This window comes from Protomyctophum bolini (assembly GCF_963924005.1).
Source record: "Protomyctophum bolini genome assembly, chromosome: 5".
Taxonomy (NCBI): domain Eukaryota; kingdom Metazoa; phylum Chordata; class Actinopteri; order Myctophiformes; family Myctophidae; genus Protomyctophum; species Protomyctophum bolini.
In genome coordinates, this window is record NC_137866.1 from 22629194 (window position 1) to 22653534 (window position 24341).

The 24341-nt window shown below is 40.9% G+C and overlaps 2 protein-coding genes across 2 annotated transcripts in view; both read left to right on the forward strand.

Annotated features, from left to right (window-relative positions):
* Positions 1 to 4112: 4112 nt before the first annotated feature.
* On the forward strand, positions 4113 to 15857 carry kcng1 (potassium voltage-gated channel, subfamily G, member 1; the record flags this gene model as incomplete). The annotated part of the gene is made up of 4 exons (XM_080762832.1): positions 4113 to 4224; positions 6382 to 6429; positions 13186 to 14020; positions 15105 to 15857. The coding sequence occupies exons 3-4, from the start codon at positions 13229 to 13231 to the stop codon at positions 15855 to 15857; spliced, it is 1545 nt and encodes a 514-aa protein (XP_080618958.1). The 5' UTR covers positions 4113 to 4224; positions 6382 to 6429; positions 13186 to 13228.
* Positions 15858 to 20455: 4598 nt separating this feature from the next.
* src (v-src avian sarcoma (Schmidt-Ruppin A-2) viral oncogene homolog) overlaps positions 20456 to 24341 on the forward strand; it is a 38259-nt gene continuing 34373 nt past the window's right edge. The window contains exon 1 of the mRNA XM_080763713.1: positions 20456 to 20887. The gene's annotated coding sequence lies outside the window, so the exon portion shown is untranslated. The remainder of the gene's footprint in view (positions 20888 to 24341) is intronic.

A 24341-nucleotide genomic window follows, 5' to 3' on the forward strand; every position in this document is an offset into this window, starting at 1 on the left:
CACATAATGTATCATCTGCAGAATCTCAACTCCTCATGCATATTGTTCATGGTGTTCATAGTCATAACAGATGAGCTGTCATTCAAATTGTGTTTATACTGTATTGTTTTTAGCATGTCTCCCAAACTCCCACAGATCTTTGCATCAAGCACTACCTACCTTAAATCTGTCTATCTAAAAGAGACACATTTCTGCCCAATTTTGTACGTGCCGAAAGATACAGTACAGTTTACATTAACAATATCAGATAATATCATGGTTTTGTTCTCTGGAATTTGTTTTCTTATGCTGTCCTGTCAGAAAGGTTAAGGGAAATGGGTTTTATGGAGCGGAGTGTTTTATCTTTTATCTTAATACCTTCTGTTTAGCCAGAGCCTAAATTCAACGAAAAACAACAATAGTGCTTTAGAAAGGACACACACAGTGTTATAGCCAGGTTACATAAAGGATATTATACCACCAACGCACAGTATTTTTCACATGTGTGAACACCCTATTGTTTAAATAAATACCTGTATCTGTAGCCTAACAGCTCTCAGGAATAGGATGAGGTCACAGCCCCTTCCCACGCTTTCCCATGCTGTCAAGCATTGTGCTCGCATATACCTCAGTGTAAGCACAGTACACTGCACTGCTTTCTCTTCCCAAGCAAACTGAGATAGTATTGTCCACTCACACTTAAAGGCTAAAGAATTGTTTTATTATGCCCCAAGCAAATGTATGGCTGAAACATGAAAAACGTGATTTAGTAACTTGAAAAACGATGGGTGGATTTTCATGACACTTGGTAAGATCAGTAAACTACCATGCAGATTTGATCAACTTAAAAAAGGAACAATGAACAATGTCCCAATGAAGGACAACGGGTAAATGATTGTCAAGCTATTGATATTTGCCATTGTGTTGGGAGGTATACTATGCGCTCTATGGATTGCAGTAATTCTATTTGTTATTGTTATATATATTATTGTCAAGTGAAGTGTGTCAGCAGAACTACTGCATGAGCAGCTTCAACCCGAGCATGTAACCAAGAAGGATTTTCCAATGACAATAATAATGGGAACAAGACTCAATCGCTGCTCAGCAACACAAAACAGTGTGAGTGACAGTGTGAAATATAGACTTGTTTGTTCTTTATTCCAGAGATTACGGCAGCATTGTGTTCCCCTAGTCTCTCTTCAAGGTTGAAATAGCAGCAACAAACATGGTTTATCTCATATAGCCACAGCTCAGTGGTGTATTGAAACACATTATTATACATCAAAGTAGTATAAGTGGATGAACGCATATAAAGATGTCAAGATTGGTGTAAAGAACCATGCAATTCCAAGATGTTATTTTAAATTAGGTTCCTGTACATATGTACGGTAGACAAGACAAGTGTGTGTGTGTGTGTGTGTGTGTGCGCGGCTGTCCTCTGTCAGATCAATGGAACATCACATCACTGAGCCTTATGAGATAGAGACCTATGGTACCCCGCCGGGGGTGTTGCCTCGCAAAGAAAGGCATAATCGGTCAATCAGTTATAGAACTCGCTTCTTGGTTTTCAATGGGACTCACCAAATAAGTATTAGCCTATGGGATATAATAAACAAATCATTTGGGATTGTCTCCCCACACACATCAATGGGTGACTTGTTTTGCGTGGACAGAATCTGCTTCGCCTATTCATTGGAGTGGGTTACCCTCTGAGCTTTTTTCAACTCCGGTGTTGCCTTTGTCGGAGACTTTCCCTCATTAGATCATGTGAATGACAATCAGATGGCTGTTGGAAACACATTGGGACTCGAATGTGATGTTTCAGTATCACTAATATACTGTACCTCTCGCTGGGAGATGTGTCAGGAATGAAGTGGTTGTATTAGTTTGAACTGAGTACGAGTACATAAATGCATAGTACAGAAAATAGAGCATTTGGAAGCAAGACTCTGTCTCTTTGTCCTACCGGAAACACAGCAGGTAATCAAAAACGAAATAAAAAATCTCCATGGGGTGAGTGATAAGTCATTTTTTTGGGTGAACTACTCCTTTAACCTCAGATCAAACGTTGTGCTGCCTACACTACTGGGCTGCCAAAAAAGCCTATTTTATTTCGGCCCTTGGGCTTGGAACGACCTTCAGACCAGACTCAAATTGCTGTCTTTAATCTCGCTAAGGAGTTATAAAAAGATTACAGCGGAAGTCCTCGCCAGTAGCTGTTCCTGCTTTGAGCTTTAGTCATTTAATAGTGTTTTATTGCATTTATTGTAATTCATTAGGTCTGTTAGGTTTAAAAGCTCATAATGAATTAATCTTCATATCATGGACAGACCTTTTGTTGTCCAGCATAATCTGTTCTGTGGAAATAAAGTAGATTATGCTAGTTGCAGTGCATGTCTGCCTTTTCCAAACCACACAGCGCCCACACACACACGCACACGCACACACACACACACACACACACACACACACACACACACACACACACACACTGATACACTCACTGAGTGTGAGTGAGTGACACAACAAAGGGCTTTAAAGTGGTCATTAGTCTACTTCACAACTCCACCAATTTGTGTTGCATCCAGATTTCCACGTTTCCTGACTTTATCGCAATGTGTTCAAATGGCACTTCCTTGTGGGATAAACACTTCACCCCAGCACTGTTTGACTATGTTTTACAATTTTTCCTACACACAGAGAGAGAGAGAGAGTGTGTGTGTGTGTGTGTGTGTGTGAGAGAGAGACAGACAGACAGACAGACAGACAGACAGACAGACAGAGACGACCTATTATTATTATTTGTATTCTAGGGAGCACACTGTTTCAGTGTACTAATTGTTTTGGTTTTGTGTGAGTATAAAATCATGCTTCTGTTACATTTTCTCAGCATTATTGGATTTGATTGAATTATGCACATATTTTAATGTAATATATTTATTGCGAACGCAGTGAGCACTTACTATGAGACCTAGCAGATCATGTCTGTGTGTGTGTGTCTGTGTGTGTGTGTGTGTGTGTGTCCCACCTTTGTGCCCATATATGGAGCTGAGTGATTTGTTTGTGATTTATGCAACACACTCCATATTTGGACGTATAGCTGCTTTGGGGGCTCCTTATATGGTTATGGCTAAGTTAAAAACTTAACTTAAAAATAACTTAGCTTAAAAAAATAATAACTTAAAAATAAATCTTTAAAAAACCCAAATATGTACGAGCTGCGTTCGCTTCCCGCGTTTGCGCGTCTTACTGCATGGTAGCCTATTACATTGTATCACACTATTCCTGAAGAAGTGGACCTGAGTTATTCCTTACCAGTATTGCGGACTCATATTTTCTTTCTCTAATACATTGTATTTTTTTTTAATAAATGTTGAGTATAGTAATATAACTCTTCAAATAAAGGGGTATGTAACCCACAGAGAATGTGTTATCTCCTATTTAGATTTTAGGTACAGTGTACAGTATGGACACAAATGTACCTAAATGTACACAAATTCAAATTTACAGTGGCAAATATACTGTAGCAATATGATATCACCTGGCTTCATGGTGGAGAAAATGTTTGTCACCATTAGCAAAATTCAACACAAGCGCCACTTTATCAATGTTTGTTTAATCATGAGTGTTACCTCTTAACGTTTACTCACTACCTCCCCAGTCCCATAGTCAATCAGCGCTATTCACAGCACCTGTCTAAATGTGGACACCCTGATGAACATGCAGCAAGCCCAGGAGACCTCCGGATCACTCAATATAAACCTGCCTGCATCTATGGTCAAAAGAGAGCGATTATTCTCATTTCAGTTGGGGGGGGGGGGGGGGGCGGCTATTCTGCTCAATGTTGGTTGCCATGGATTTCTCTCAAAGCTTTTCTTTTTTCCATTCTTTGGAATAATGGCACATCCCACTTCTGATGTCAGAGCGTGGAGCTGTTGATGTGAAGAAGGTTGGGAGGGTGTGTGTGTGTGTGTGTGTGTGTGTAAGCAGTCGCCTGTGCAAGCAATCGCCTGTTGATCATCAAAACCCTGCTAGTGCTCCACAAGCTTTGTGCCTCGGTACAGATGAGGCAGAGTTGAGCAAGGTAGCCTACTGTAGTAGTACGGTAAACAGGTAGCCTACTGTAGTAGTACGGTAAACATAGCACATTGCTGTTTTTTCCTTATATATGCTGTAAGAGACTTTGGACTTCTGTTGTAACCAAAACAATCAGTCAGATTGAGGAACTGATGCAGCGAGAGCTCAGTGAGTATTTTTGTTACTTGTCACTTGTCTAACTTTAGCTGTCGTTTCGTTTGTCACACTTTCACAATTTGCTGCAACTTTCTTAAAATCCTTACTGTTAATTTTACTCCAAAGACTGCAACATTTTAATTAAAAGGACCCTCCAGGGCTCGAAATAGCGACCATTTTGGTCGCAAATGCGCCTGAATTTTAATCTGTGCGATCTCAAAATATAACTGGGCGCACCAGTGCTACTGCATATAATTACTGTAGTGCGACCAAAACGATCGCGACCGAAAGTGTCGCGGGCCGGTTCCCTCCCGCGAGATGATTTAAACTTGTAGAGCATAAAGATCTGAGCATGTCAAAAAAAAAGTAAGTTCCTAGTCCATTCCTGTCCAGAGTTATGATTGTTTAAAGAAATATCTCCTTGGCTTCTTCTACTTCCTCTAACCTCCCGTCAGTCCGTGGACTGATTGGGTGATCAACATCAGCTGGACCTGAGGTCCTCAGCTGTGAGAGACAACAAAAGGGCTCAATTGAATGGAATGTGTGGAGTCACACACACACATTTATGATGACGTTATGAAAATAACTTCTCATAAATATATACAGTAGGCCTATATATATATATATATATATATATATATATATATATATATATATATATATATATATATATATCTTTTTTTTTACTTCAATCAAAAAGCAGGCCTACATAAAACAAAGGGTTTTGTAGCCATTTACAAATTCAGAAATTATAGCAGAGACAGTATTTAGAATTTAATTATATTTTCAACTGGTTTATTGCCACAAAAATAGGATCTCATACCAACTGGCTTGTAGGCCAGTGGTTCCCAAAGTGGGGTCCGGGGATCCCTAGGGGTCCTCGGTTAAATGATAGTTAGGAAACAAATGGACCCTTATGGGTCTGAAACTCTGAGAGTGTACTACATACTATGGGTAAACCAATTTCACTGTACATTTGTACACTCAGTTAAATTAACTTTGATTTTATGGGTCCCAGAGATAGAAATGGGGAACGGTAGCCTAATTCAGGTCAAACTGGGGGTCCTTGAAATGTAAATAACTGAAAATCACTGCTAGAGCCGTAAAAATCTTCTCATATGGGGGTCCCTGGCATATATTTTCAAATGGGGGTCCGTGGGCTAATGAGTGTCAATTTGAGGGTGCTTGACATGAAAAATGTTGGGAACCACTGCTGTAGGCTACAAGTGTAATAATAATGAATGTAAAAAATCGATTACATATTGGTGCTCGTAAAATTTTGGTGGGTGCTCCTAATTTTTTTCTGGTGCTCCTTCATTCTGAATTTGGGAGCACCAGTGCTACCAAGTAAAAAAGTTAATTTCGAGCCCTGCCCTATAGTGTATACAGTATATCACAGCACACAGTAAATAACCTACGTGTTGTTGAATGTAATTGAGTCAAATGGATACATTTTCCACACTTTTTTGGTAGAGAAAACTGCTTGTACAAAATCAATTTATCTATATCTTGTTTGTTTGTTTGATTTTAGTTTTCAGAGTTTTAAGGTTTGTTTTTGTTTTGATTATTGTTTATGATACCAGTGAGCACGAGCTGCGTTTATTGATAATCTTCCACACTGGTCTTTTTATTCTCTAACATTTATAACAGATAGAGATAAAATTTACTCCATGATACACTAAAGCACATCTGTCAACATTTATTGACATCTTCATAGCTGTTAAAAGGAGAGAGAAAGAAACCATACACAATATTATGTAGAGTGATGATATAATGAGTTGTACTTTTGTCATTACACTAAATACACTATGCTATTAAAATGTATAGTTCTCAAAAATGTGTTGTGAGAGGCAGATTTTTGGATGATGAATTTGTAGAATTCCAAAAGCCAATCCACATAAAAAACTGAATTATCAGTCAGATGTTAAGATTGTGTGAGGCCACAGTAGATCTTCAATGCGGCACGGTGTCAGAATCCATTAGCAGAGACCATTAATACGCAGTAATTCGGTCTGTAACGTGATTACCTGAGTCCACAATTCAAACATCTCCCCGAGCCTTTCAGATCAGTGATATATGATACATCATACTCGTCATTATTCTCTCTCTCCCTCCTCCAGGTAATTCTGATTATAATGAGATGAACTAATGACTTGTCTCTGTTAACAGCTGTAGCTGTTGGAAAAGAGAGAATATGATTCTCCTGCACATGGGAGGGTGAGTAAAGTAATTATAACCTTCTATTCCCAGTGGTCTTTATGTGTAACATAACTAAGACCGATGTCTTGACATGTCATTACAGAAGGTCTCAGAGCCTCTGTCTAACACCTGTAGAACAATTTCCTAGACTTTTCTGTCAATCCAAATTGGGTGATGCATGGATGTGACTTGAAAGTATAAGCAGTAATTCTATCATGTTTTCATAATTACAGCCTTTTCCTAAAAAGCTCAAAAACATGAGCCTATGATTTCGATGCTCTTTAATGCCTTGTTTGTACTGTCATAAGTCCATGTGATATAAAGCTTTAATTTTCTGAGCACGTATTTGCAGAACGGGGCTTCCAAGACAAATGCACATTATTTTCTACTTCTGTATGGAACCAAAAAAACAAGCAAACAACAAAAGAAAAAAATAAATTTGGCCCCCTGTGTGAAAATTGTGCAGTCCATTTCTTTCAGTCCATCACCTAAACCTAAAGCAATCTTTCAGACACAATCCAATAACGGTGTCAAGAGACACCGTCCATTCTTCTGTCTTTCCTTTGATCTGTGTTTGCTTGTATACCCTCTTGTCACCTGATCCCGCAGGGACGTCTGTTGGGTCTGGTGTTGGAATCCTCTCAAACACTCTAAGAGAGTGACAGACAGATGGAGACCGCTGAAGCATTGTCCCATGACTGTCAGAGTGTCTGAACATACCTGTCCAACAGCGTTGCTTTTATAATTGAAATTATTTGCCTTGAGGTGATTGGATCCTTAATTGCAGCGTGTCAGGGAAAAGGCAGTTAATCCATTTAGGCCTGACGTCGAAATAAATAAAAAGTCTTCTGAAAGATTTGTGCCGCATTTCCACGATTTTTCAAAAATAGCAGACCTATCTAGCTAAAGTATTACATAATGCTTAGTTAAAACACCAAAAGGAGTTCCCACCCAAAATGGGTTTTAAAGAGGTGATACTGTATGAGTGGATGGCTGGTGCACAGCTGAGAAGTTAATGTTATAATATATAATCATTATATTATCAAGTTTAGAGTAGACCCTACTCAAAAATTGTAAAGGACTAGAAGAATAGTCACTTGAGCCAAAAAATAAATTAATTAATTTTAAAAGTCCCCAGAGGCACAAAACAGCAATATTGTCAGTTTGCAGTGTCATGTTACTCATCCAAGTTATATTCGCTGTTATGCGATGCTTCAGTGTCAAATTTCCCCAAACTGCCTCCTAAATCCTAATTTATACTAATTTAGACACATTATACAACATTTTGTCAGCTATATTTTCTATAGCCGATAAGCAAAAAGGTTTGAGTTGTTTTCTCATTTAGCAAGAAGCAGGACAGGTAATGTGAAGTGTTAGAGGTGAGGCGAGGCTATGATGTTTGGGTGGTAGACTAATTATTGTGTGACATGGGTTGCTAGTGTTAAGGGGATGAAGACTGCTGCAGGGGGTATAAGGCGCAGATATGCAGAATGAGTCAAGCATAACGTAGGTGTGCAGAGCCCATCTAGTTTATTAAAAACCACCCACTGTAACAAAAATATATTTTATTCTGTCAACCTATTCCTGTTGGACTTTCTGTAAGCAAAGGTCCTACAATGTCAAATTGCTCTTGGCACGGTTAAGCATGAATATTTAAATGTTTAAAGGGAAAGTGGGGGGGTTGTTTCTTATGGTCGCACAGTAAATCCTTCATTGTTAATTCATCGATTAACTCTTAGTGTACAAATCAAGACGACAGCAATAGGCTACAATATACTCTAGAAGATAATAATAGAGTTAAACCTGGATTGTAAATAAATAAATAAAGGCATATAAGACAAGATACGATAATATAAAAAGGTTTAAAATAATTGACAAATGGACCCTTACGGGTTCTTTTGGTTACATAATGACCTCAGAGTTAACCCATTCTGGGCGGGAACCCCTTTTGGTGTTAGCATTATGTTATGCTTTAGCTATTGAAAAATAGCAGATTTACAAGCTCATAGTGCTGGCGCATGTAGGTCTGCTATTTTTGAAAAATCGAAACATAGCTTTTTCAGAAAACTGTCAGGATGTAGAAGACATTTTTAGTATCTGATCTCGGGTCAAAATGGGAGGACTTTACTGTACATATAAAGCCCATTTCTGGAAGCCTCTCCTCTCTTTTACTGTCCGTTAGAGAGAATCACACGGCTGGGGGAATTGGTTGGGGATTGTTTAGATTAGAACCACATATTGGTCTGAATGTTCATTAGAGCCCAATGAGAGAGGGTCGATCTGGGACTGGGGCATGATCCATCCCACCACACTAGAGGGTATGCACATGCATAAAGTGAGTGTCAAATCTAGTGGCAAAGTTCAGTTCTGTTCAGTTCAGTTCAGTTCAGTTTATTTTGGTCATAGAATGAACATTGAATACATTGATTACATTTGATCATTATAACTTAGTATTTAGACCAAAAAGGTATATAGGCTGAAGCCAGTGGCTTATTTTTGCCTATATCCTATTTACACATATACAGACTTGTAAGTGAATAAATGATTATATATATAGAACACACATTTGATCACTCAGAATTCACAATTGCACGTGAAAATAACGGTTATTCTACAGTTGTAGCATTACTATATCTTAATGAGTACCGGTATATACTTAATAAGATGTGTTAAGAAAGTGAGTTTAATGTCATTTAACGTTTAATGCAATATAGGACTTTTCTGTTTGGATGTGGCCTGTCAAGGCCACTGTTTTTTCCCACTCAGTAGGCGTTCCCGCATAACTTCCGGGTATGCCCCGCTTTATTCACATCGGCCTGTTATAGTGTGCACCAACAGTAGCCTACTGTACATAGTACATAGCCTATCTCTGTAGTCATGTGAACGTCATATTTTGAACTATAGGCGAACTCTTTAACCATTACATCATAGGCGACCATCAACATCTTTTTTACTGTATTCCTTGGATCATGACGCAATTCTTAGGCTGTGCCAGATTACAGTGTGTTTTCATCAAATCTCACTTTTTCTACTATATAGGGCCTACTCCTATACGTCCTACTACAGATTTTGTCCACAACTCTCACAAATCGGTAGACATGATCAAGACATTTCAAACGAAAGCACAAGTCAATACAAAAACTTCTACGAGGATGAAAAGTACTAAGACTTATATAGGGTCCTCCATTTTCAATTCCTCAAAACATTTAAAGACGTACAAATATTCACTTATATGAAAAAAGGAAATCATCATATACAGTAGGCTAAGGCTACAGTTATTGAAAGTAAAAAAGGGAAAAACATGTACAGTGTCAGTATATGGGGGGGGGAGGGGGGAGGCAGTTTCCAATTGCAGCCGTCCGTATGTGCTCTTTGAGAGTGGTTTTGAAGGAGTCTAGGGATTCACATTTCTTAATTTTTCTCATTCCCACTCTCCTGTAAAATACCAATGACTGTAAATTACACAGCCTTTCCTCCAGTACACTGAAATATCCTGAGTGCTACATGGACCTTTAGGTGATTTTTACACTCTTGGAATTCAATTTTAAGACTCAGTTGTATTAAAAAAGCATATGCCGTTCATTGCTTTCAATGCTAAACTGTATTTGTAGGATACACGATAATAAGTGTAATAGGAATATTATACAGCAGACTTGTCTACATCCAAGTGAATAAGAATCACTTTTCAAAAGTACTGCAGGAAGAATGATAATGACTTCATGGCTGTTAAAGCAAACTGGAGGGTGATTTTAGAATGTGTCTAGGATTTCAACATAAGAGGATTATCCAGCTTTGTTCAACAGGATTATGTATTCATAAAATATAGTTTATTAAACTCATGCTTAATTTATGCTCAATCGTACAATTTTGTGACATCCCAAAGATAAATAGCTGATCTAGAAGCTCACAATGTGTCACATAAAATGTTTAGGAGGGACAATAAACTAAAATACGAATTACTCGCTGGAGAATATTTCAAATAAAAACTAATGGTTGATGCCTCAGATATTCATTATGTTGCATACTGATATTCACATTCTGTGGGGATGTACTCATGACATAGAAAAATACACCCCTGGTGTTCACTTGGTGAACAATAAAACAACTTGGTTCAATAAATAAGAAACCGCCACAGCCACTCATTTCATTGGACATAAATTCAGCGCAGTCTCACACAGACTCACACTAGTTACGTCAAACTGGGTGGGGGGGTCCGCTCATAATTCCGACATCCCATGTTCCCCGACCATAAGGTTAGTGAGGTGAGGTTAGGGTTATAGGTTTAGGCCAGACATAGGGTTAGTTATAATGGGGCCAGTCGGACCAACGGGCCGTCGGGAAATAATGTCATGGCACGCAGTGCTGGTGAGAACAGCACTTCCACATTCCAGTGTGACTATAGGATTAACACGAGGATTGTAAAATGACATGATGGGGATCCCATCACGCCAGACGGTGACGCATGGTGACGTATGGTCCCAGCTCATCCCCATAGTACGATTTGAGAATCAGAATGTGTAGTCAGAATAGAGGTGTTTGTATTAAAATCTCCTTTTTCCCGGAAATACGGTCCCAATGTGTAAAGAAATCTATAGGCTTCAGTGCAATGTGGGGAATGCCTGCGCATTGCAGTCAGAAGAGCAGAGACTCACAGCCCATAGTGACTCACTATGCAATCTGGAGAACATGCAATGTGGCTGGGCTGTGATAGCGCTGGCACAGAGAGAGGCCAGACCTCAGCCAATCTGGTAGCTATACTGGAGGGTGGGAAGAAACAGCATTTGTTAGTTTCATAATATATCCTTCTGAAATATATACACTTCTTCCCTTAGAGGTCTTTAAGGAGGTATTTAAGGCACCCACGGCTACAAGTGCAACGAAGGAACACACACATGTACACTACACATCCACGCACAATATGTGGAAGGCAAAGTGAGACAACAAATAGCCGGAAGGGGATGAATTTGATTTGAATCTGGTGGGAGACTAGCATAGGACTGCACACATCCACACTGCAGGCAGCGCTGCACTGTAGGCGTACTGACTGATAACCTCCATCACATGGATTTGTAGCGGAAGAGGGAGGAATCTCAGAATGTGTCATAGTGGTATTCATTTTTCAACTTTCATTTTATAGGGGGGTTTGCTTTCAAATAGCTTCTGCAAATAGCTATAGGAGGTTATATGACTGATAAGAAGTGTGACTCCTCACAATCATGACATCATTGACATGTATAGGTATCATTAGTTCAACAAGATTGCGCTTAATTGTCTTGATATTAGCATTTACAAGATGTGTAACAAGATGCAGGCTGTGTGGCTTCTATCTGTTCTATCTGAGATATCTTTTAGTGACCCCCTATTTGCCGTTTAATGTTTCGGCCTGTAGTACTGAGATACTGTACCGCAGCAAAGATATACAGTATGTCCCATCATAATCAGATGTATCTTACAAATGACCTATACAGTGTGTGCTGTTTAAATTGACACAAAAGTGTGCTTACAAGTGCCACAGCCAGCTTGTACACAAATTAAACCCAAGCAGAAACAGGGGGTTGACTGTAATCATGGGCTCACAGAGACTGACAGTGCAGGTGCCTAATAACCATTCTATGACACATTCATTTCCCCGTTTTAGAATGCAATGCCTACGTCGTAACACATAGGATTAGTGGTCCTGCAGCAAAGTCCAGGCACTGCCATTAATTTGTGACTGGCTAACCTAGCTGCCTCCCCTTAAATCACTGCAATTGATTTAATTAGTTTGGACTTGGGCCACACAGTCCTCGCCGCACGGATGTTGGATTTGCTCTTTAAATATATGCTGTTATTCTTTCCCCCTACACAGTGATGGTATGATTGCTATGGTGTCACCATGCCACAGACTACATCTGAGAAATTATACTATATTATTGGAAAGTTTACATATGTGCTACTATAGTTGACCACAAACAGTGGAGATGTGGACATTCAAATGCGCAGCGACCAGCAGTTTTGTAATTATATGATTGGTAGGCAAGTCACATCAATACTTGAGCTGCATGGAGGTACATACACATTATTTATGGCGAGCAGAAACCTTGTATCTAGGTTTCATACGTGTCACGATGTGACTTGTTGTGAGCTGCTTGTATAGGCCTACCTGATGTATTCGCTATGTTTTAACAAACAAACTTTCTTGTTATTATTTTAGCCTATAATGACATTATGACATGTCCACAATAGGGATGTCATGTTGTTAGTGGTTAAATCTGTCAATGGGCTTTATGAACACAATGAAAAGTATTAACCATTTAAAGCCCAGTATCCATATTGTGGGGAAAGCTTTAGCTGAAAACGCTGTCAGCTTGTCAACCGGTTACTATAGCCTAGAGCCCTGAGGGACTGGTTAACTGGAGCTTATGACTAAAGTTATAACTACAGTGTACCCATTGGAACATATTTGTTTTCCTTTTCCTGTAAAAGTAACGTTTTTGTCATGCTTCTAATATATTCAATTGGGTATAGCTGGGGAATGATGTAACCACAGTAACACTTTATTGCAACAAAAACCAGAATTGACAAATCATTTTAGTTAACTGAAATCCTAAATTTAATTGTGGGAATGACAAATGTGTCCCACATACTGTAACATTGGTGATCGCTAATAATGTGTAAATGACTGGAAGGATCACAGAGACATGCTATACATTTGTGTGTGTGTATATATATATATATATATGTCTGCCATATATAACTAATTGATACATTACATTCCTTGCTCTTCCATTGAAGGTGAGAGTAATACTCAGGGCAGGTTCAGGCGGGGGCTATAAAGATGACCCTGTTGACAGGTGACGGCTCTGACTATGACTACAGTGCCCTGAGCTGTGCCTCGGACAGCTCCCTCAATCCACCACCCTTGCATGAGCAGGAGGCCTTAAAGGGGGCCTACTACAAGAGGGCTCAGCAGGCCCCTGAGCCTGGCTCAGCCGGCCACAGAGACATTCCCCTGTCCAGTGCCCGGAAACTGCACGCCATCATCAACGTGGGTGGTCTGCGGTACCAGCTCCCCTGGACCACGCTGGAGGACTTCCCCATGTCCCGCCTGGGCCAGCTGCACCTCTGCAGCAGCTTCGATGACATCATGCGCATCTGCGACGACTACGACGTGGCGCACAACGAGTTCTTCTTCGACCGCAACCCCTGCGCTTTCCGCACCATCCTGACGTTCCTGCGGGCGGGGAAGTTGCGCTCGCTCCGGGAGATGTGTGCCCTGTCCTTCCGGGAGGAGCTGCTCTACTGGGGCATCCCCGAGGAGAGCCTGGAGTGGTGCTGCCGCCGGCGCATGGTGCAGCGCATGGAGGAGTGTGAGGAGATGGAGAGAGCCGAGGAGGAGGACGAGCTCTTGGAGGACCTGATGGACATGGACAGTGGCCAGAGAGCTGGCAGCGTTGCATCTGGGTCCCGCATGGACCGATGCATGGGCAAGCTCAGGGACATGGTGGAGAGGCCGCACTCGGGGCTCCCGGGAAAGATCTTTGCCTGTCTGTCAGTGTTGTTTGTCACCATCACTCTCGTCAACTTGTCCATCAGCACCATGCCTGCAATGAGGGCGGAAGAAGAGGCGGTGAGTAGACTGGTAATGACCATGCTTCAGTGGTGAAAATAGAGCTGATATGCAGGTAAAGACACGTCAATGACATGGATTGTGTCCCACTCTATAATAATAACTATGGGTAATTACACCTGACCCTGCTGGCTTTCCAAAAATACTTTTCTCTCTGCTTGTTTGTGACAGGATATGCACAATTACATCTAATGTGAGAATTGACAGTGCAACTGGCCAGGAAATATCAACTCACTTTAAAGTGTGACATTTAGGTTGTCACAGAATATTGATGTCTTATTACAGTAACCCAAGCGAAGGTTGACATATAGTTCACCGCACCAACAACACATTAACTTTAAATGTTGTATTCATTTACACCAGCTGTTAGCTGTGCTACTGTTGTCTGTAACAATACATACGGCACTTTTTCAGTAGTTGATTTTAATTATTTCTAATCCCATAGCCATTTATTCTGAGGGTGACATTGACTCAGTGGGGGTCTGACTGACAGTTATGACTTCATCAAGTAGTAATAGTAGCAAATCGTAACTGGTGTGTGATTTTTACAGCCATTTGAACATTCTATAAAACTCCAAGTTTCCATAACATTTTTCTGATTTGTTTTCACCACTTGGTTATTTTGATGTGAATAGAGTCGAAGGCATATACCATATAAAATACCAGACTTTTTTATTTATTAACCCATTCTTGAACATTTTAATTAAAGTACAAATGAACAGATTGATTAAAAAAAAAAAAAAAAGCCTCTGAATAAGAACAGGCTTATTGATGGTTTCATAATGATACTTTTTCTGGTATGGAATTGATTCAAAGGCTCTCTGATGTGCTCTATTTATTCTGGACCTATTCTCAGCCATGATATTATTCATCTTACCTCTGAAAAAACAAGTTGTTATTGCATAAATACTTGCATCAGAGATTTGTATGTACAACAGTATATCACAGGCAGGGAGTCTAATACTGTATGCTACTGCTCAAGCATTTCACATTGAGATGGCTCCCTCTCGTGGCGGTGATGATTGACCACTTCTACTGCTGCTGCATGGATAGCAATGATCATTTATATCTCTTTTCCTATCAGGGCACATGCTCCCAGATGTGCTACAACATCTTCATCGTGGAGACCGTGTGCGTGGCCTGGTTCTCCCTGGAGTTCACCCTGCGCTTCATCCAGGACCGTAGCAAGCTGGCCTTCCTCCGGCGCCCACTCAACCTGATCGACGTGGTGGCCATCCTGCCGTACTACATCACCCTAGTGGTGGACAGCACCTCCGCCACGGGGGGGAAGAGGCTGGGCTCGGGCAGCAGCTACCTGGACAAGGTGGGCCTGGTGCTGCGCGTCCTCCGGGCCCTGCGGATCCTCTACGTGATGCGCCTGGCCCGCCACTCCCTGGGCCTGCAGACGCTGGGCCTGACGGCGCGCCGCTGCACGCGGGAGTTCGGCCTGCTCCTCCTCTTCCTGTGCGTCGCCATCGCCCTGTTCTCGCCCCTGCTGTACCTGATCGAGAACGAGATGGCCGCCACGAAGGAGTTCAGCAGCGTCCCGGCCACCTACTGGTGGGCGGTCATCACCATGACCACGGTGGGCTACGGGGACATGGTGCCGAAGAGCATCCCGGGCCAAGTGGTGGCTCTGAGCAGCATCCTGAGCGGGATCCTCCTCATGGCGTTCCCCGTCACCGCCATCTTCCACACGTTCTCGCGCTCCTACGTGGAGCTGAAGCAGGAGCAGCAGAGGCTTCTCCAGAGGCGAACGCACTTCCTGCTGCGCAGCCGCATGGCCGAGCTGGGCAGCGACCTCTCTCTGGAGAGCGACCGAGGGGGGCACGGATAACTGAGAGCGACCCCCGAGGGGGGCACGGATAACTGAGAGCGGGGGTCGTCGGGGCAAGGGGGCGGCGTCATTTGCAGATCGAATTTTAGTGGATGCTGACTGCATCTGAATCCATGTGCCACAAGTTAGGCCTATAGACAGGTGTCCCTATTTTGGGGATGTCATTATAGGCGAACATTTTTTCTCCATAAATAGCACAAATAATGGATCAAGCTCACAACGAATCGCGATGCAACACGTTGTGAGCTTTTATATCCATTATATAAATTCTTCTGATTGGCTTTAAGGTGTAATCTTTTTTGGCACCCCCTTGTTTTTTCTGAAATTACGCCTCTGGGTGTTGTGACTGAGTTGCGACTCGCGACTCACGAACCTATAGAGCAGAAAATGACTTAGCCTAAACTTAATTGAAGAAAGCAATCTTTTGCTTTGACACACTGCAATTATATTCTTATTAACTTTGGAAAAGCTCAGAATTGGGTATAATAAGACAAAAGAGTCTAAAACAACTTACTGCTAGTACTGTACCTATAATGAGAAAATGTATCATATTACATAATGGCCTGTATTCAAAAGTGTATTTACACCATTGCATTATGTACAGTAAATGACGCCTGAGGGTGAGAAGCGACCTCACACTCACGCACGCACGCACGCATCCACCTCGTTGACGAAAGACTGTTGGGCAAGTGCTGGCGCTTTGGCATGGGGGGGTCAGATCAACATGGAATGAATTCTGTACTAGCCATATAAGGAGCATGTCTAGGTCAGCTCCATACAGTATGATTCTCTTGAGTGTACAGGGTTTGATGAGGGCCCAGGTATGGCCGGGCCTTAATTTTGAAAACTAGTTTTCGCCGACTGCCGTGCGCAGCTGCACTAATAACTTTGGGGCAGGCCCGTCTAGAGTTTGAAATTTGAATGGACAGGTATAAGTCAAAAGAGAGACATCGAAAGAGGAAGGATGGATGGGAAGGATCAACATAATTATGCAGTGTTGGGTATATTACTTTATATTTGGAATATATTTCTTATTACTTATTACCTTAATTTTAAAGTAATATATTGTATTACACATTACTGTCTGAGCAAGAGTAATATATTAATATTATATTACTATTACATATTACTTAAAAGAAATGCTCAAATTGAACAATTAAATATTTAGTATAATTATAAATTATATATTGCGTAGACCAGTGGCGTATCTACAATAAGGCGAGGCCAAACGGCCGTCTAGCCAAATCCATTTGAAAACACGACTGAGAAAAAAGAGAGGACAAACACCAGACCTGAGAACTATTAGTAGGCAGCGGATTGGCCGTTGCGCGTATAGAGTGCAAAATGTAATTCCTGAAAACGCTACTGGCGGAGATCTACCCCATCCTACTCAGCTATGGGCAGTTAACACAGGAGCCAAATGTATTCCTTGAATTCATGGAAGCCAATGAATCATTTGATGACAAATTATAGAAAACATGTAATTCTTAAAATTCTGCAGTTGTCACATAATGTCACAAGACAGAGCCACGGGCAACGAGACAGACAGACAGACAGACAGAAAGTAATGCAGTAATACAGAAATATTTTTGATAAATTGTTAAGTAATGTATTACAAGTTACCGTATTACGGTAATATATTAAGTTACGTATAGTGTGTATTACCCACAAGTAAGACGCGCAAACGCGGGAAGCGAACGCAGCTCGTACATATTTGGGTTTTGGACGTATAGCTGCTTTGGGGACTCCTTATATGGTTATGGCTGAGTCATGGTGACGTAACAGCGGGAATCACAAACAAATCACTCAGCTCCATATATGGGCACAAAAGCGGGACAGACAGACACACACACACACACACACAGACATGATCTGCTAGGTCTCATAGTAAGTGCTCATTGCGTTCGCAATCACTGAACATATGGAATGTCCGAACAGGTTCTGACATATATCCATATATTGGAGACATAAGGGTTTGATGTTTGAGGTCAGATGTAGAGTTGCTGGCCAATATTGATGACATCAGGGATCTCCATATATGGGCTTAACTGCGGCAGCAGGTCGCATTTAGTATGACATCAGGGTCTCCACATCTCCATCCCTGATGATGTCACATGATGTCACGATCCCTGGGCACCCGACCAACCAACACACTGAGGGGAAATGCACGATTCCATAGTTAACTGCGACCATTGGTCGCAAATTAATTGTTTAAGAAATTAAATAAAGAATATCTGAGAATGAACCAAAACCAAGTGAATGTCTTAGAGCTGCAATAGCCAACTACTAAATTCTTTAGTAGTATTGGAATCAATCAATCAATGATACTCATTTTACAAGTTCTAATTGTTAGGATGTGTAAATGCAGAGGACACATTCCACATATGTACAAATGTACTGTAACAAAAGAAATACCCCAAAAGAGTGGGATTTTATTTTATTATTTTCTTGTCCAAATGAGGGGGAAAGAAGTGGACATACAGTATTATGCCGAAGACCTTGATAGTGTAAAGAAAAAAAGAGAAATGGGTGGCTATGTACAGTAGTAGACTATAGCTATAGGGGAGATCGATAGGAGGAGGAAGATATATAAATTGATGGGTTGAGAGAGACAGTAGTGTATAGTGGAACGCAGACTGTCTTATTATTTTATTTATTCGCCTATATTATAGAGATGAAGGTTCACTAGAAGACAGGGAGCAATAGAAAGGACGGCTGCATATGACTGCATAAGTAAATGACAGGGCAGGGCGATAACTAACCTCTTACAAGAGCTGGATTATTTGTAACAGTTTGCCAGCATAGTGGATACTGTATTATGTTCCAAGAACAAACATCATCACATCATACTCATTAAGTCGATTAAATAAAAATAACACTGTACAGTGACACTGTATACACCATGATTGTTGTATGTATTACAATATAGTGTGATGAAATCACCCAAATTGGAGTCCATTTTATTATCCAAGAACATATTAAAAGTTATTCAACTCTAATATCTCCAGAGCTGCTTTCCTTTACTTTGTGTTGAAAACATATAGGCGAATATTGAAAGTCAGCTAATATCATTTAATGGGGGCATATCACTTCCTAGAAATGTGACCATGAGTACGAAAGCACTAACTTAAAATATCATGTAGATCATGTATCTTATATTGAATGTGCTCTATGTCATAATTCTCAGCATATTCTTGATGTGGTGCTGCATTTAAAGTAATGCTATACCTACAGTATCTTCAGTGGTGGGAAACATACTCAATTGTTTTACTTAAGTAAAATAATCGATACTGCAATGTAGAACTACATCGTTACAAGCAAAAGTTCGGAATTCAAAATGTACTTGATTAAAAGTACAAAAGTATTGGCATCAAAATGTACGTCAAGTACCAAAAGTAGAAAGTACAGAATGTCCCATTTCAAGTTTTCAAATATGAAAATAGCCGATCTACAAGCTCACAATAAGGTTGACGTGGTGTATGTTTTTTTAAATCGACAAAATGTAACTAGCCTAACTATGAATGTAGTGGAGTAAAAGTACAATATTTGCCTCTGAAATGTAGTGGAGTAGAAGTAAAAGTATTTGAAATTAGAAATACTCAAGTAAAGTACAAATACCTCACAATTGTACTTAATAGGCTGTAGTAAATGTACTTGGTTACTTTCCACCACTGAGTATCTTATATAATAGATTTCAATGAACACATTTATGATTTACCATTGACCATATTTTTTTATGTCATAACCATAACTACTTTAACGAAATTAACGTTGCTTTTCTTAATCAGCAGAGCATGGATTGTTAGTTATATAATTATGGTTTGTCCACAGCACATTTGGTGTCCATGTCATGTCACATTCAAGCACCAGGTGGCAGCACTTTGTCACAGGAAGATGGTCCACATCAGTCTACTGTCTATAACTAGTCTTTTCTGTATACAAACAGGCAAACAGAGATAGATTTCTTGGTTTGGAAGACACCACGCGACTAATACTAATATAATATAGTACAATAATATAATACTAATATAGTACAATACAGGCAAGGTGCCTTGTAAATGCAAGTATTGTTGTTGTTGAACAAAAATGTAGCGTTTAGAGTCAGATAACAATCATTTGATTATATTTACACGGATGTATAGGATATATGGTCAACACAGTAATAATAATAATAATTCAACGGATTGACTTCAAATTAACTAAATACGACCTGTTGTGTGTTTCTTCGTGACTTTATTTTAAGAGTCTTTCTGTTCATGTTCAATTTGAGTCACTTTGGCCATTCTAAAAATGAGAGTTGAACTTGAATTTGAGCAAAGACCAAATAATATGACCTCGATTGACTATTCCCTTGAAGGTGGGGCTTCAACGATACGCCAGTCAGTTATCAATTATGCAAACATTTGCGACCTATCAGAGCTCTTCAATCCGCTGTCCCGAAAATAGCAAATCTTCAAGCTCACAGCGCGTCGCGGACGCGGCACGTTGTGAGCTTGTTTATCTGCTACTTTCGGCACGCGACACTCGACACTGCTCTACGGCGAGGTTTAGGCTCCCACCCCCAGCCTGCACTCCCCAATGTTTTGGTCGTGATTTCCCCCACGCAGGCAGCCAGGCGCAGCAGCAGGTATCGCTGCTGCGATATTAAGGTCCTCCGGCTCCTATCTGGCGGCTGGGTGGGCCTCTGGACAAGACTCATTCATAGCAGGTCAGAGTTTTCTGATGAAAATGTCCGCTGCACTCAGCAGGGTTTTCTCTTAATGCAGTTTCGTTTGGGAGGCATTCCCCATCATCATGACCTTACAGCCCGCCCCTCCAGTTGAATGGGATCCCTCATCACTCTTGACATCGACTGTCTGCTGTACGCATCACTATCATCCGAACATCGCGATTGGGATCTGAATCATCTGAGAGCGTTTCGTATCGTCTTTAGAACCCCTCTTTCACGAATATATTATACTTGATGATCAAAGCGAAAAAACAAACTGATCAGCAGAAGAGCAACGCCACATCTGCTGCCTACGCGTTAGGTGAGTAACTTGTCTTGCTATTTTTCTACAGACCCTGTCAGTCAGTTACCGAGATTCTGAGCTGTTTTAACCTGAATGAGGGTAACGTGAACATCACACGTGGATATCTCAACAATGCCGCACTGTCTTGTCATGTACATACAGCTTAATGATGTGTACACCTTAGCATTTTAAACTATTACCTGCGGGATTTAATTAATTCAAGATAGACTTGTTGGACTCAAATAAATTCCTAGCGTTTTCGTGTGTGTCTCGACATTATGTGTTGCGCTGTTGCGCTGCGCACATTCCCAATTGAAACCAAAAATATATATAGTCCATAGGAAGTTGATTTAAAAATTCAGATTGGCATTTAGGGGAGTTGTGAAAACAATTCCAATTGTGTGTGTGTGTGTGTGTGTGTGTGTGTGTGTGTGTGTGTGTGTTTGCGCGTGCGCGCAAAGAGAGATGGAGATTGTTTAATAGTAATTGAATTTGAGCAATTCTCTGTATGCTTCCATAATTCCAGTGCTGCTATCATTCAACCCAGTAATGAGCCATGTCATATCTAGCCAACATGGCAGATATAGCCTATAATTTAATCTATACATATTAACATCATGGTCGGTCACATAGCACTGCTGTTAAGTATAACCACAACCAAAATGTTCTCAGCCAGTTGGGGGTGTAAAAGTTGACTGTCTGAGATGATCACGTGACACATCTCATATCTCTATACTATGATATACACTGATCGTACATAGCCTAAAATATCTTCTGTCCGAGACAGTTAAATGTCAGCATTGCAATGCAATGTGTACAAGACTCCAGAGTGACAGTAGGCTATGTGACTGACATCATAGTAAGTAAATCACATGCTGTCAAGCGATAATGCTGAAAACACACACACACACACACACACACACACACACACACACACACACACACACACACACACACACACACACACACACACACACACACATGCCCACTTTTATGCCCACTGTTCCTCTTTGGCATGTGTCGTTGCAATACTGAAAGCTCTCCTCTATAAACAAAAGCAGCAAGATCCATTTTCTTGTTGGCTGTAGCCCAAAAATCTTCTCTTAAATCCAAAATGTTCTACCATAGGCTGGTTTTTATTTATTTATGAAATGCAATGCAATTTATTTCTTTTTAATAAAACATGAATTGCTTATGTTGATTATCACTGGAGCATTAGACTAATCCTGTGCGTGTGCAGGCTTTGACCTTGTTGATATTTTTAGTATTTATCCTGGAGGAATTATAGTGTTTCTGCAACAGGAAAGCACCATATTCCATGGCAGCAGAGCAGTACAATATTGAGCCAATGACATGATGCACTGTGCTTGCTGGTGCTGGAGATTAATCACTGTTGTGGGTAAACATGTCAGTGCATGCATGGTGATTGCAGTCTGCGTTTTTTTTTTTTACATATCCTCACAATTTCAATTCACAGTTCCACAAAACAAAAACACTGTGTGTGTGTGTGTGTGTGTGTGTGTGTGTGTGTGTGTGTGTGTGTGTGTGGGGGGGTTGAGACTGATAGCCCTTCCACACAACAGTGGAGGAATTGAGTCGAGATGCATGGCTTGTGTCACCCTGGCTTGTTTCCAGTGCAAAAGGATATATTTGTGCGACCGTATATTATATATAAATTTCATATGAATTATGAAGATTAACAGTTGTACTGTCTGAACGCACGCATCCTGAACAGGAATATGCACCTAACTTAACTGGCATTGACATTAGAAGTGTTTCTAGAGTGGCACGTAGATGGTCCATTGTACTTGTAGCTGCCAGTTTCAGTCTTCACAGAGGGGACCTTAATGCCCCTTGGAATCCTGTGAATGCCCTCCCATGAAAGCCGTAGAAGGTTGTGTCAGCTCCAATGAGGATTGCTGGAAAGTGGCTCTTGAGGCTGAAATTCCTGTTAATTGGTAACGTGGTTGTGGCCTGGCCCCCTTTGTTCCCGCTTCCACTGGAACAGTCTGTCTGTCAGGGTGACACACTGGGCCTGGCTTCAATGAACTGCTTGTTTCCGTGGCCAGAGAATCAGCCTCTTTTAAGATGAGTTGCTTCCACTTTCAAAATGGCCTTTGTGCACACATACTCAAAAAGCTAGAGGGAGGGTGAATGGGGAGCATTTAGAGGTCACCTATACAGTTTCAATTTCTCATCCATTTCACCCATTTGAATAGCGTATATTTGTGGCCCCATAATGTTTTTTACTTTTTTTGGGGGAATTGTTGTTGGATTGGTGGACTGGAAAAAAGTAATGAGTAACTTATTCTTACTGTATGTTGAAACAACATATTACCCTATGGCTGGCTGCAGAGTACTTACAAGCATCTACCCTTATTCCATATTTGGAAACGAGATGAGTAATTGATTCCAGAGAGAATCATATAGGCTAGAAGGCAGGCATGGGATTTGTGATGACCTCACACTGACCGATCTATTACATTTTTCATGTGGCACCAAACTTCTGTTGGTCTGGCCCAGTTTTGGTAATACGGTGGATTTGCATCCAGCTATGTTCAAGGGCATTTCCTCGAGCAAGGGAATGCCAGTGCCACCTGTTTTTCTCTCTCTCTCTCTCTCTCTCTCTCTCTCTCTCTCTCTCTCTCTCTCGAATTTCACTACCGGTATGTCATAATAACACACATTTAACTTTTTGACTTTTCCTCTTTGTTTAACAACTTGAGTCCTTATATTCATGGCCGAACATTTGGCGGAGATAGCTGATCTGCAAGCATACAACGCTTTGCAATTTGCAAAACAGGGTGTTGTGAGCTTGTAGAGTGGCAATTTTTGGCAAAAAAAAGAGCTAAGGCTTTAGTGTCCTACCTTTTAGTAATGAGGATGACTTCTAACAATATCATAATATTATTGGCTATATTGCTCATAAAGTTCAAGTTAATTCTACTGAGATTGTGTCCTTTTACATTACATCCTGAATTAGTGACCACAGTGGAAAAGTTCAACATGGGGCTTTATGTATGCATAAACATGCAGCTACAAAGCTGCATCTATTGCACCCGTTAAAGACTTAGCAGTTGAATAATAATAAGAATCCAGGCCTGTAGAGCTCTGATTTATCAATCTCCCTCCAGTTCTCTATCAGAGGAGTCCATTTGAATAGAGTATCAGATACTGGCTTGATAGAGAGGGACAGAAGCGGGCTTGTGTGTGTCCTCCTAGGATCCCTGACCACTTCCTGTCCTTTTGCGCTGGAAATGAGCCAGGGTGACACAAGCCATGCATCTCAACTCAATTCCTCCACTGTTGGCGGTGTGGAAGGGCTATCAGTCTCACTCCCTCGTCTCGCCCACACACACACACACACACACACACACACACACACACACACACACACACACACACAGTCACACACAGTCACACACACAAGCCCCCTGCTGCATGTTTTTCTGGTGACAGGAAAAGGGTCTTT